This window comes from Chaetura pelagica, unplaced genomic scaffold (genome assembly GCF_000747805.2).
Source record: "Chaetura pelagica isolate M959 unplaced genomic scaffold, ChaPel_1.0 scaffold300, whole genome shotgun sequence".
NCBI lineage: Eukaryota > Metazoa > Chordata > Aves > Apodiformes > Apodidae > Chaetura > Chaetura pelagica.
The window spans coordinates 727,620-742,041 of NW_009951945.1; the positions used below are offsets into that span (position 1 = coordinate 727,620).

General features: G+C 39.0%; 1 protein-coding gene across 1 annotated transcript in view; it reads right to left on the reverse strand.

Annotated features, from left to right (window-relative positions):
* The window catches only part of ERBB4 (v-erb-b2 avian erythroblastic leukemia viral oncogene homolog 4), a 375,133-nt gene that overhangs the window by 150,380 nt on the left and 210,331 nt on the right, over window positions 1-14,422 (reverse strand). Inside the window, exons 10-13 of the mRNA XM_009996938.1 lie at window positions 12,124-12,197; window positions 10,517-10,607; window positions 8,732-8,931; window positions 1,565-1,697 (exon numbers count right to left, since the gene is read on the reverse strand). Coding sequence (XP_009995240.1) covers window positions 1,565-1,697; window positions 8,732-8,931; window positions 10,517-10,607; window positions 12,124-12,197 — 498 coding nt within the window. The remainder of the gene's footprint in view (window positions 1-1,564; window positions 1,698-8,731; window positions 8,932-10,516; window positions 10,608-12,123; window positions 12,198-14,422) is intronic.

Below are 14,422 nucleotides of genomic sequence, written 5' to 3' on the forward strand. Positions count from 1 at the left end.
AAATAGTGATAGTAGATGGGATTTCCTCCATTAAACACCAGGTATCTCATTTCAGCTTCCAGCTTTCCATCACAAAAAACCTTCAGCACCTTCTTAGCAAAAATCATTCCACCTTCTTCTAGGCTGAGATGAATTAACATCTGAACAAGCCACATCTCTCCCCACCAACCACAGAGAGAGTCTAAGTAACAAGCTCAGACTGGACACCTAAGCTTTTTAGATGTATCCCATCTTGTTGCATTAACCAGTTAAAGATGTGCTGCACACTCCTGTTAGTGGGCTTCAGTAATATTCAGGTAAAGGTGAAGGCCTCTGTGCCCAGTTAATCCAGGTTCTCCCTTTGCTTCTCTAGAGCCATTAGGATCTACTGCAACAGTACAGCTGAGGAAAACCTCCTGACCATGGCAAGTCTTTGGAGATAGAGGTCTTCTGCTGAGGACTAAAAGAGAAGTGAAATACATCTGACCCTACCTGAAGTACTGTTGCTGCCCTGAGAGATAAATGTGCAGAGCTCTCTAAAAAATCCAAAACAAAACAACTCAAAACTTCTCACCACGCCCAGGTCACAAATCACAGAGTTAGGAAGGAACTGAGCCCGTGGAAAGTATCAATGCCATTCACTGATAGATACAGATCAGAACATTCTGATTTGAGGGCTGGTCATGACACCCTCCTCTCGATTTTACTGTGACAAGATTTTTTAATTTTTTTTTTTCATACATTGCCCAGATAGAAGAGTTTAGAATGTTTTCACATATATACAGGAGCTCATTCAATACTCTTTCCATAAAGTTACATCTCTTGGCATCTGAGGCAATAAAAGAAAGAAACCATACAGGGATCTTAGTTTCAATTAGAAGTTTGAGCTGAAGAAGATAATTGAAATAATTGAAGTTTTTTATCCTGACTATAAATGAGGTGCCAGGGATGCTGCTATTCTGTTACACAGGAAGTAAAATTCCACCTGCTTCCGTCCACAGCCTAATTCTTAATTTCTTCTGCTGCAGCTAATATAAGCAGTTCAGCTCAGTTTTCTTGTCATAAGCCAGACCTTGGCTGTGCTCTATTCCTCCACCCAACCTTCAGAAAAGATGATGCACATGCATGAGTGGGAGAAGGGGGTAAATTAATGTAGATTCTATTGTTCATATTTGTGTGTACACACGTAGTATATTATGGGGGAAAGGCGGAAGTGAGTTTTCTGACTTTGGAGTCCTTATTCTTTCTTACGTGTATAAATCTAACTGATCTGAAAGAACATAATAATATGTGTATCTGCACAGGGGTGTCAATATTCAGTTAGGGCTAAATGATGGGGTTTTTAGTTTTACCTTAAATGAAACCATTCACATCACCAGAATACCAAAGGTGCAACAAGCTTTTGATGTTGCATAAAAATCTTAGCCAGCAGAATACCAGGTAAAGCCTTCTACACAAGTTCAGATTTGGAAATACTTAAAATTTATGCCTCAATATATTTCGCTCGTATCTCATACATCATATCACACCAGTGTCAAACCATGTAGTCAGCAAGCTTAGGGACAAGTGCAAGGGACTGTCTTACCCATCATACAGGTTACAGGAGTCTATGCAGGTCCTTCCTCTGATGAAGCGCTTGCAAGAGAGACACTGGTCTGGGCCTGGCCCCCAACAGCCATCACTTGAGCACAACTCATTACACACCATTCCATCAGCAGCTGCAGGGAGAGGGGATTATCATTAATTTACATAGTCCTCTGAAATCCAATGGAGTACATCTCATTCAGCGTTCTGCCACACTCAGAAAGGTCAACTGGATGTTCTGACTTTCTACTAACAGGATAGTGGAAAACAGGATAATCATACCACTCCAGAAACACACTGTGCACTGACAGTTTGAATACTATACCCACTTCTGGTCTGTTCCTTTCAGAAAGGATAGAGTGAGAAGAAGGTTTAAGAGTGCTGCAAGGATGATCAAAACTAGACAAAATGTTTTGTACCAGGGATAAACAGACGAGTAGCCCTAGATATGGGGAGAAAGGGCATTATAAAGGTCTATACAATAATGAATTACAAGAACATAAGTAAGCACGAAACAACTGTTCATTGCTTCTTCCAAGTCCCTCAGGGGTATTAGAAGAGACAGGAACGCAACAGGGTTCAAAACTGAGTTTTTTCTTCATAGAAAGTATAGATCAAGCTGCCAAAGTTCCTGACACAGAACATGATAAATGCCAAAAATGTAAAGAATTTGAAAAATCAGTTGTCCAAAACCACAGAAGGGCTATTAAACTAACATATAAAACACTACTTCCTAATTGAGGGCTCTCTGAAATAAAACTTATGGACCTGAAATAAAGCTTATGGACAGTGGGGAAAAAGTTGAAGAAAAGCCATCATTAACTGTATTTTTTAAATTGTCTATTGCAAAAGCCCTGAAGAGCCAAAGAGCCTTTCTATTAAATCTCAAGAAAACCTATAAAATAAACAATGGTCCCAGTCTCAAAACCAAAATTCAGCTTATAAAAAAAATAAATTAGTGAAGGGTGAGAGGGAAACAATATAATTAATTCTGTACTTATATGTTGTATAAATCCTTTTCTATATAAATATCTAGATGTCTGTAACAGATGGCAAAACATGCAAAGAAAAGGAAGCACATCGTATTTCTCCAGCATCTGAACAAAGTCCAGTTGCACAGATTCAGCCAGACCCCGGCATGTGAGAGGGAAGATCTCTTCATTTGAATTCCCACTTGCACGATGAAGTATTTTATACAAACGGTTACGTTTGTAGTAGATTAAAAATAGTAAAGATCTGGAATATCAGATATGGAAAATATAAATGTTTTGGAGTTTGTTTGGTTTGGTTTGAGGGACTTGTAAACAATAAATTAAAAGCAGGCTTGCAGGTAGACTTCTACCACTGCCTCTCCCATGGTGTAGCAATGAAGATGCCCAGTCAGGAACACACACACAGACTGAATACATCCATTTGCTGCTTTACACATTATTTTTGTACACTTTCTTCAGTACAGCAGCATAGCTGTCTGACTGGAATACAAAACCTCACCTTCACTTCAGGATATTTGATGGTCTTGTTTCCAGTGTGAAGACTGGAAAACTGCAGTTAGGCGCTATCCATTACAATCTACCTTAACAATTACAGAGCATCCAGAGTTTAGTTCCCTGAGAAACACAAAGCCCTTCCAAATCACGCAAGAGTCAGCAGAAGGGTGCTTTCTGTTCTCCACAGCATATTTTAACACTGCTTAACCTCTCCTATGGTGTATGTAACATCACACATTTGAACCACTGAGTACCTGACCTAGCAGCTACTGCACAGCAGAGCACGTTGCTTCACAGTTACCCTCTCCTTAGCTGCTCTGCAATTGTCACTTTCTACCAAACAGCACAGTTTGATGTCAGAACCACGTTTTCAAACATCTTCCTCATCTATACAGCACACCTACCCTCTGTCCTCTTCAGTTTCCTACAAAACAATTCCTGCACCTCCTTCTGTCTGCCAACATGCAGGATGTTCATGTCATGCAGGCAGGGTGCTTTCTTCTGAGACATGCTACCTGTCCTGTCCCTCCTCTGACTGCCACCCTGTCTTCTGACTATTGAATTGATCAGAAAGCACTTCTTCCAGAAAAAAGACCAAGCCACAACTGTATGCATGCTTTATCTCATGCAGCCCATGTAGCGAGCAGGAAAGAGGAGTGAAGCTTTCTCCTTATTTCCCTTCTTCTTGCAATTTTGCTTCATCAATATCGAGATTGGCACATTTTCATCTACTTGTTTCTGTTTCTGCCTACAAAGGACACTCCACGTTTACATTTTTACAAAAAGCATAGGAACCAATCAAAAAGCCTTATGCAAATAAAATGAAAGCTTTGCAGTAAAGAAAATCATGATTATCCTATTGAAATCTAGCCAACATAGTGTCTATGAAAAAAAAAAAGGCAATTCAATAGTAAAATTAAAAAAAAGAAAAGAAAAGTATTTCCTTCTGCTTATTTCTAAGTCATAGAAATGTTTTCATCAATGAATCCTGGCAAGCAGGGCACAGGGTTTTTTTTACAACTTATAAAACCCCATTACACCTGTCTTTCTTCCTCTTCTTTAATTATGGGGATGACTGAAAACGTTTCAATTTTAGACACACTATTTTGCATTTCCATGGGCTGAGAAGGTTCTGAAGCTCCAGCACATCACACGGTCATGTGTGGAAGAACAGAGCAATAACACTTTTGACAGGAACTCATTTCATTGGGAGTTTTAGAACAAGTGTTTCTGCTTTATTAATGGGGTCATACAGTTTAGAAGCAGAGAGGTTCAAAGATTTTCCCTAACCTATATAGAACACAAGAAAATTAGCTAGCTAAAATGAAGAAAAATTCTTGTTCTTTGGCTATACACATACAGGCCTGATTCAAAGCTCCAGGAACTCAATAGAAGAGCTCCTGCAGACTTCACTTAGTTTTGCATCATGTCTGATAATGAATGCAATAATTTATTCAAGTTGTTAATTGGTGGCTAAATTGACATAATTCATAACAATCACAATTGTAACAACGTTTGCCTAGATAGGTTTCGCCGTACACTGCGGGTGTCACCAAAGCTGGAAGGATTTAAATAACTTTGTATGAAAGAGTATTTTTTCTACGTTTATTTTGTGTGCATATTTAGCACCTCTGATTGTTCCTTTAAAAAAAACCCAACAACCCATGCTGGGAAAAAAGGCAGATTCTTCACTTCAGCACAGAGAACTACCCGAGCCCATTCTCTAGCAAATAACTTTATAGTCATTCATTCTGCATTAATAAAGTTCATAATGAATTAAGTTTTACGCACAAACTGTGCTTAATATTACAGTTTACGGGAGTAGACAATTAAAAGTCTACATTAGACTAGAGCTTCATGCACTGCACTTTAGACAAATGCTCTGCAAGTAATTTCCACCTGGCCTATCAGTTTGAAGATGCCCATTTGCCATCTGAACTCTTAAAAAACCTTAGGAGATCCTATCAGACTGTCCTAAAGGTGCAACAGCTGTTGAAGGCTCAACTTATCCCTTGCCCTCAAACCTCCTTTAACCAGCCCCCAAGTCCAGGCTGATTTCAGGGTCTCTGAAACCATCTTCTGGTGGTTCACAAGTCTCTTGTTGATGATTACACACTGCTGCCCTTGCCATGGTGCTCAGCATTAAAAGGTGCTACTTTCTTCTATGTTCCCTGTGTACACAAGCTTGGACACTGACATTTCTATCCCTGAACGTGTGTAGGAAAGGTGGAGAAGAGAGAGGTCACAGTCCTCCCAGGTACCCACCCATCTCTGGCTTTGGTTGGGACAATATTAGAAAGACAACACAAAGCCATAGACCATTGTGGAGTTTTTGGTTTTTTTAAATCAAAAAACCACACGTTTTGGTCCTGGATTTTCAACATGCTTACTAACAAATAAAATCTGGCGTAGGCTTTTAACTGGCTTTTGGGAAAGCCACCCCTAAGGTAGTGAAGTACTTGAACATTAAGAAGGGGCAGAAATAGCAAGAGATAATTGCTGGTATAAGGTGTATTTTTTTTGTGTGTTGGCTAATTCTGTAGCATTTTCCACTGACTTAAGGCTGTTGACTTTATCTTCCTTATTGAAAAAAAGAGTTTGCCAAACCCCATGTCAGTGTTATTTCAAAGATGAAGCATCACTACAGACTGAACGTTTCCATAAATATTTTACTACTTCAACAGGTTTTTTTTTATATTTCCTCACTGACTTCGATGGTCAGCTGAACACACAACTCAATGGCATGTAAAAGATATCACAATCTTGTGAGATGTTCTAAAGGTCACTAAACTATGATACTGACTAGATCTTAGAATCTCTTGCATGATTTTTAAGAAAAGCCACATGTGGATGGTAAATATTGACTCAAGTGGATATTAAATATTTGCTGTAACTTGTTTCAAACCATCAACAATCACTAGGAGATTAGAGAAGCAAAAACAGACACTGACTCAAAATATACAAAGGAATAATAATAATAAACAAACCTGAGAGTGTTTGTTGTAACTAACATGGACTAGACTGGTTTGCTCACTGGAAACCACATGGAAAAACTTCTTTAATGGATGTTTTTATTAACAATGCTAATTGTTACCATGCTAGTTACCATGTAAGAGACAGCATTTCTACTACAGAGGATGGATTCTGAGCCTGCAAATATTTAGTTGCACATTTCCCTTCCCCATTCTGATTAGTCTTGTATGTCAGAGAGGTATGGGCATATGCCTGAGCATCTGCAGGATTTGGGCCTAGAACAGGCAAAATAACTGAAAGGCAGAAATTAAGACCCTAGAGGGTTGCCCTCAGATCCCAAACATTCAGGAAGTTGAAGATTCCAAGAAAACTCTCCCAAAGCCCTGTTTGTCGGCTGATCATGAAAATCACAGATGTTTCAGAAGATGCCAGAGAAATGCATCTGGCTCTAAGGAAGAGTTCTGCCTTACTCCAAGCAATTGTGAAGATTTCCCTTAGATATCTAAGCTTCAGCAGAACCCGTTTTGCTCTACAGAGGTGTTGACTGGCAGGCAGAGTTGAAGCAGCAGGGTAGTTCTTCTCATCAACTGCTGACTCTCAAAAGGGCACAAAGCATTCATCAATTCATTCACTCAGATGTGCACAGAGAGAGAAAACCACTCTTCTCTGTGAGGATTCAGGAAGGCAGCTAAGACACTCCCTTCTGATCACAGCAACTTGGTCCCCAGCCTCTGTTCATTAAGTACAGTCCATTTAATGAACATAGCTTAGAGCCACTTTTAAAACTAGCCCCTTGGTACTGTAGCATACATTATGACTTCTTAAAATGATATGAATGAGATTTGTTTTCCTCATGAAGATCCCCTTGGTGTTAAATTTCATAAAATATTTGGGGAGCATTTTTGTTTCTGATGTCTCTATTGAAACAAATCCTTAACAAGCTAAAATTCCAATAAAGTTTACATTTTCCTTTTGTGTGCAGATGCAGTGACAAGACATACAGTGCAAGAGGATGACTGTGCTTCCAAGTTGCCATTTGCCCTGGAAACCTTTGTTTCAGTAGTTGTGGCTGTTTCAAAGGGACTCAAATTTAGTGACCTTAGAAAAAGGCAAACAGGTATTTGACAACGGAGTCCTGATAACTAATACAATACTATCTGCCAAACTACTGTTTTCAGCTATGCCTTCAAGCTCTCAAAACCAGTAAAGCAAAAGGGGCACTACTCCATGAAGGGAAAAACACCTTCAGAAATTCAACTCTGAGTGGTTTTCCATTGTTCCATTGTCTTCTAACATATTGTAAGTTATAGAGAGCTTAAAGTTAAGAGGAAGGAGACATGGGGCTCGTGTTCTACCCTATTACTCCTTATTTTATTTTTATACTAAATCCCTAGGAATGGGAGATGGTTGTTCTTTCATTAAATAATGCATCATTATCAGTCAGCTATAGCAAATCTGCTGTTAGAAAATGTCAAAGACAGCAGAGAGCAAGGTATTTCTCCCACAGTCAGCAGTTTTTCACATGGCAGTGTGGAAACCTGTGCTCTCTGGAAGGTTCAGAGGTTCAGGTACCTCACTGCAAGGAGCAACCAGAGCTAATCCAGAACAAGATAAAGTTTGGTGAGCTGAAAATAGAAATTATGCACCCTCCTTTGTTCTATAACTGGTTAACTCACCTCATTATTTGGGACTCTTCTTGGACTCTTCATCAACACTCCATTCCCACAGGACATTATCACCCAAGTTTGATCATCTCTGGATGACAAACAGAGCTATGCCACTCTCACAGACAACCATCTGGCTTCATTTACTCCAGCTTTTGTCACTTCTTGGCTGGGTTACAGGAGTAAGGACACCAGAGCATGAAGCTGATCAACACATGGGACACCCCTGTGAACTTCCTCACCACAGAAGTAGCAGCACACACTGCATCTCTCCTCAAAGCACAAAACTCAGTAACATCACTTAAACATACAGCTATTTAATTAATCTCTTTTCTTGCTAGCAGTCCTGCAGATGCTTGAAATGTACTGTATTGCTGCTAGAATATCACTGCATTAATGCAATTTCCTGCCTGATTTCTGCAAAACCAAGTTGTTTTATCTGCTACATAGCATCCATTTGCTTTTCAGTACTATGACCTCAGTCCAGGAACTGACACGTCAGCTTTCCTGAAAGACTATTAGGCCAAATTAAAAGTCATCTTCCTTATTAGATAGGTCAAGTACAGAAAGATGGAACTCAGTCACCAAAAACAGTCTTAAAAGTCACTTTTCTGATTAAAAAAGGGACACTTAGGTGAAGCAGGGTAGGAGTAGAGAAAGATGCTAATCTCACTCCATGAGAAATGGGCTATAGTTTTTGCATCTGTGAAACCAGTGCAATGTTTGCTGAACATTACATTCATTTCATATTGATGGCCTCCACAACACATACTTGTGAAACTTCTAGCCTGTGAAGTTTGCATGGGGATATGGAAGCAGCACTCTCTCTTCTCCCTTTCAGGTGGTCATACTTTAAGATATACCATTTACCTATAAATCTGCTCAGACTGGGCCATATGCTTAGATTCTGTAAGCAATCACAGCTCCACGGATGGCCATGGAGCTCCAAGAGACACCAGGCAAGTTCCTGACTTTGCCCAATGCACTATATCCTGTCAGTATTTGTATTGTTTTCACCCCAAGTGAGCCAATTATAGAACTTACTGCAGTTCTCTGCCTTTTTGTTTCGATGAATCACTGTCTTCTGACTGGGTGTGCTGAAGAGGCTGGTCCAGTTGACAGTGTGGTAGTAGCACAGGTTGCTGTTGTCTGTTATGTAGATGTTGCCAGCACTGATTTGCTTCAGGGACTGAAACTGCAGAGAGGTAATGCCTTGCTGCTTCAGGATGAGTAAGGAAAGGCCACTGTGATGGGGGAAAAAAAAGAGGAATTAGCTCCAGGAGGTGGAACTTAGTAGAGCTGGTTGGGAGTTTCCCTCCAGAATTAGTTCCTAACATCAAGATAATCCTTTGACAAAGCTGAGAAGACTTTTACTTTGGGGTAATGTGAATATTTTGTAAGTCAAAATCCTTTTCAATTGCCTAGAAAATCATGTGATACTCCTACCATAAGCTGTGATGCTCACAGTGCTAGGCCAATTGGGCCAGTAAAACACCCCTTAACTTTGTTTTTGTGTATAGACTGAAATCCTATTCCCACCAAAGACGATGGAAATTTTGACATCCATTTCAGTGATGGCAGAATTTCACTCTCTGAGTTCAATGAAATTTATTAGATTTTCAAGTTAAATGCAGAGTTCCACTTCATACATTAACATGCTTTTTGGGATAAAGTGCTGTTGAGAAAACTGAATAAAATCCAGACACTTTTTTTCCCTAAGATGACAGAATTAATACAATTATAGTTTATAGACTATGAGGAAACTGACAAAGTAATGTAAAATGTATTAACATCTTCTGTCAGGCATCAAATTAATGTAATTTATAGTAATACAGGAAGTAATTGCTATTTTCAATGAATCTTTTCCAGCCTACTTTTCTACATTTCATTTTTCTTTTGTTGTGAGAGGTAGTTATCACTTTTCTTTATCAAAGGAAGGGTAAATGATTGTCTGTGTAACACGGAAGGACTGCACATATTTTATGACCGAAGATTAGTGAAGACAACAACCAGTTTCTAGGCATCCTTTAAGTTATTGTATTTTAATGATAATAATTGTTTTCCAGCTGTTACAAATAAAAAATGCTGCTTCTAAAGAGAATGCTGGGCTGTAATTCAATCTCAGGGTTTCACTGCTATTCATTATCTGCTTGGGTTGCTGTTTAAGATGCCAGCAGAATTCCACAACTGATTTACTATATTTACACAATGCAGAACCAGGGGATGCAGTATATATCAGTCAGGTACATTCATGAGCTTCACCCACTATTTGTCACCACATTTTCTTCTCTTCAAACCAGTTCCTCCATAGGAGTTTTCATACATAAACATCTGTGATAAAATGGCACTGCAGAGCTAAAGTACACTCCAACCCATCTGCAAGGTACCTCAGGGAGTTCAGTGCTCTTCCTTGTATTTATCTTTCTCTATTTCTGAAGACCACATTGTTCTTTGAGGACATGAGCCTGCACTTCCAATTGCAACCATATAAACTTTGTGATAACAGGGCTAAATTCTACTATTAATGTTTTTTTAAGTTATGTTTCACATTCACAAGCTATTTTAAATCATAAAATGCACTTTCTCAACAACGAGTTAATAGCTACATCATTGAACCACCATATTTGCTTGCTTAGGGTTTTTTTTAATCAATATTTTCAAAAGGTATGCAGTATTACAAACAACTGTTACTAGTAATGAATACCTGGGTAAAGAGAAAAACGTCAATTTATAATGCCCTTGCTACATGTTGTTGCATCCTGTGCTACTGAACAAAGAATAATTGAATGGTAATAAAAAATTATTCCATCAGCAGAGGAAGCATCTTACCTATAGAGAGCTCTTCCACCAATAGTAACCAAATTAGAAAACACCCTGAAATCTGTCATGTTCTCAGGCCATGACTGTATGTTCAAATACCCTGGAGGAGAAAAAGACAAGCACGTGAATGTCAATTATTTCAGCCATTGAGACTGCTTTATCACATACATGAGTTAGGAGAGGGTTAGCTTATAAATGAAAGACAGTGGTGGGTTGAGACATATAAATAAATAGGTAACAAATGCTGCAAACTACTGTCTTTGAATTCATCGGGCTGCTCACCACTGCCTCCTCCAAGATTGCAAAGGAGGACTCTAACAGCTGCAGCAGCATTATGTCCACTTTCAACAGCCACACTGAGGCTGAACCTAAAGACAGGCTGGAATCTTGCAAGGCCTTTTCTAAACAGCAGCAGCAGCAAAAATGAAGATTTGCCTGAATGAAGAGCACCCAGTTTTGAAATGTGTTAGAGAATTAGGTCAGAAGTTCAAAGATCCAATACGATGCATTCAAAGATGACAAGACTTTCCTAAAACAACTGGCATTCCTACGTCTGTGAGGATGGTTCATCAGCAGAGTGCATTCTCTGCACAAGTAAGTGGAACAACTTCTTTTGTGCTGCACAGCCCCTCTAGAGAGCACAGCTTCCTGTGATTCTGAGTCAGTACTGGACTGAAATGCATCTTTAAACACAGGGGTAATTCCACTTAAGCAGTAGAACTGAGAATGTCAATTGCACAGTGTGCTTAAAATTGGCAAATTACAGACACCCAGATGCCAGATTAGCTTTGACGTTAATTGGAGAGAGATTTAGAGCTTACTTTCATTTTTTAATCCCACTGGTTTGGTGAAATACGGAACTTTTGAGAGATAAAACATGTGAAAGAGAACTCATTTCAAATGCCAAGCACTTCTTGAGTTCCAACCAGCTACAATTGTGCTGTAGAGACCAAGGAATTTTTTATTTTATTTTATTTTTTCATTTCCCTATCTAGAGAACATTGGTGATCAATCAAGAACTCAGAGTTGTAGTATCTTCCTCCCTGTCACCTAAATGATGAAACAATAAGAAGCAAGATACAAGAAAGCAAAATATTGAGTTCTAGCTCTATAACACCACTGAAAAGTCACAAAAGCTGAGAGGGACTACTAACCCCATACATTATACATTTGTCTTTCAATTACAGAAGATAATTTGCTGCAGAAATTTCTCTTAGACCAAGAGACGCAGCTGCAAAACCAGATTGGCTTGTCTGTTTTTTTCCAAGGCGTATTTCAAATGCTTTCAAGTGAAGACAATTATTTCCCCCATTCCAGCCTAATTTTCCTCACTAGGTGCACCCCCCCTTGCCAAACTTGTCCCACTTCGCTAGCATGGAACCAAGACCCCTTGCTCACCTAACAGTAAGGCCTTGGTCTTTTGATGCTTGTGTAATCACCAAAGGACAACACAGTTGTGAATATCAACTGACACAGAGGGTTTTGTGTATGAAAATTTTATCACATCTGCAGCTGCTTTAAAAGAAAGAAACATCCTGTGTTCTTCAGAAAAAGTAACAAATGACAACCAGAAACATAAAGTGAGAAGTTCAGATTATATGAAATTAGGAGGTTACCTGTTATCTCTCTCACAGTTTGGAAAATATTTAGTTTCTCTGGATTGATTGCAGCAATTGTGTGATATGGGTCCCTAAAAAATTAGAAGCACAAAATGTGATGCTCTGAATTAAAAAAGAGAAAAGATAAGGTTGTCAAAGCTATACCATACAGAAAGCAGTATTCAGGGGGTCAACACTTTGGTTTTAAGAAGCATATACACCAGGTATCTTTAGACTGTCACTAGTTTCTTCAGACTGTTTTTCCTACAGAACCTGTGCCTAATTCTCCCAAGTCATCCTGAAGGAAAAGAATGGTGCTTAGCATCTTAAAAGTTCAAATAATTAGTGTTTTAGCAGAACATTAAGGGATTCTAAACAGCAATGAGTGATCTTCCTAAAGAAAAGATGAATTTTCAACACTGGACATTTTTTCCAGGAGTACTAGCCCAAATGGTACAGCTGTGATACTGCACTACCAGGACCAACAAAACTGCTACTGAAATGAGCAACAAGATATAAGCAAAACCAGAGCATGCCAGCAGTTCCTTGCACATGGCATTAAAAGGGTACAGGTTCCAGGTGGTGTTGAACATGGGGACACCAAAAGCACAAATCCTTGCCAGACAAGTTAGTCACCTGAGAAACTACATACCCCCAACCTCAATATTTCTAAGTTAGATAAGTAAAAAGATGAAGCCGCCCTTGAGAGTGCCAACTTCTATTAAACTTTTTTTCCCCCCTAGTTTTCAAGGAGTAAAGACTCTCCAGGTACTTGAGAAGCCAGCTAGAAGCCTAATCCAAACAAAAATCCTTTAAAAATTCAGGAAACGATTCTTCTGTAACACATTGTTATGGTACATTTGTGGGTTTTCTGGAGGTAAGAAACATTCTTAACAAATTTGGATCATGCATTTCCACGTATTCTCCTTCTGCTTTCCAAGTGACACCATTCTTGGCATCAGAACATGCAGGTAATCAAGCAGGCTGTTTCTGGGGACAGGTCTCACAATTCTGTGCAGCAAGAGACTGATGAGGTCACTTCTAACCATCCTTCAGGTTAGCAACAACAAAGTAAGACCTTGAACCTTAACATAAAGCATAGTGGACCACAGAAGCATCATGTCCACTTAGGTTTAACAATATGGGGCTCTCAGAAAACTAGGTAGCATGTTTTGACTACCTAACAGAAATACAGAATTTTGCTTTTCCAATACATTCCTATAAAAAAAGGAACACCCTTGCCTGTACTATGCAGGAGGTTGCTGAATGTTACCTTCAAATCCTAGCATAAAGTAGTCTTTGAAGATAGAAATAAACAGTTAACCCCCTTAAGCAGCCAAACATCTGATATGTTTTATCAATATAAAACTGCAGCCTAATACAGTCACCATCTACCATCCTCATTTCTCTTTCAGCTCATTCTGAAACTAGAGGTCAACAGCTAAGTGAAGGTAAAAAGATGGTGAGCACTAAGGGCTTGTTGGTACTGCTGCAAGTGGAAGGAAGAAGGAGGCAGCATTTGCTGCTTAGCTGGGGCTGTCCAGCTCTCCTTAGTATATCCCACCCCTTCACAGGCAGCAACATGAGCAGAAGGCAGCGTGGCATTTACCACCCCAACAAGAAGGAAACAGTAGCGAGAAGGCTGCATCTGACCTTGACAGGTCCTGCCTGCTTTCCAGCCAGTGTGTTTTCTGTGTCAGGCAGCAGATAAGTATCCTAATGAAGGTCACTTTATTCATACACTTCTTGCAAGAATAACTACTACTGACCCACCAAAATTTAGCTTTACCTTCATTCTACTTAACCTCAGGACACTAATCAAAGCAAACTTGTAATTATCTAAACTACATATAAATTATATATATATTATTACAAATGATTGTGCAAAAAACCCCAATTAATAATTATATAGAGTTTTTACATCAATTATTACAAATTCACAAAGACTTGAAGTTCAAGTACTCAAGAAAGGGAAAGACAGACTACAGAATCAAAAGATCAGACATATGATAGGGCCAATTGTAACAGCACAGGTCCCAGTGAAAGCAAACACAGAAATGTCACTCAAGTTATTCTCTACCACTACAAAAAGTCTTCCAATTTCCAACAGAGTACTTGACGTTATGTCCCTATAAACTGTAAACCTGAAAATTCATATTTTTAAAAGTAGGAGTTCACTCTGAGTAAAAAAAAAAATTGTAACAGAAATTAACTGAAATTTGGAGTGGAACTATGTGTTATGGTTGCTGCTCCATACTGTCTACTTCTAGAGTAAATTACTTGTGTAGCTGGTGTAATTTTAAAAAATTTCCTTTAT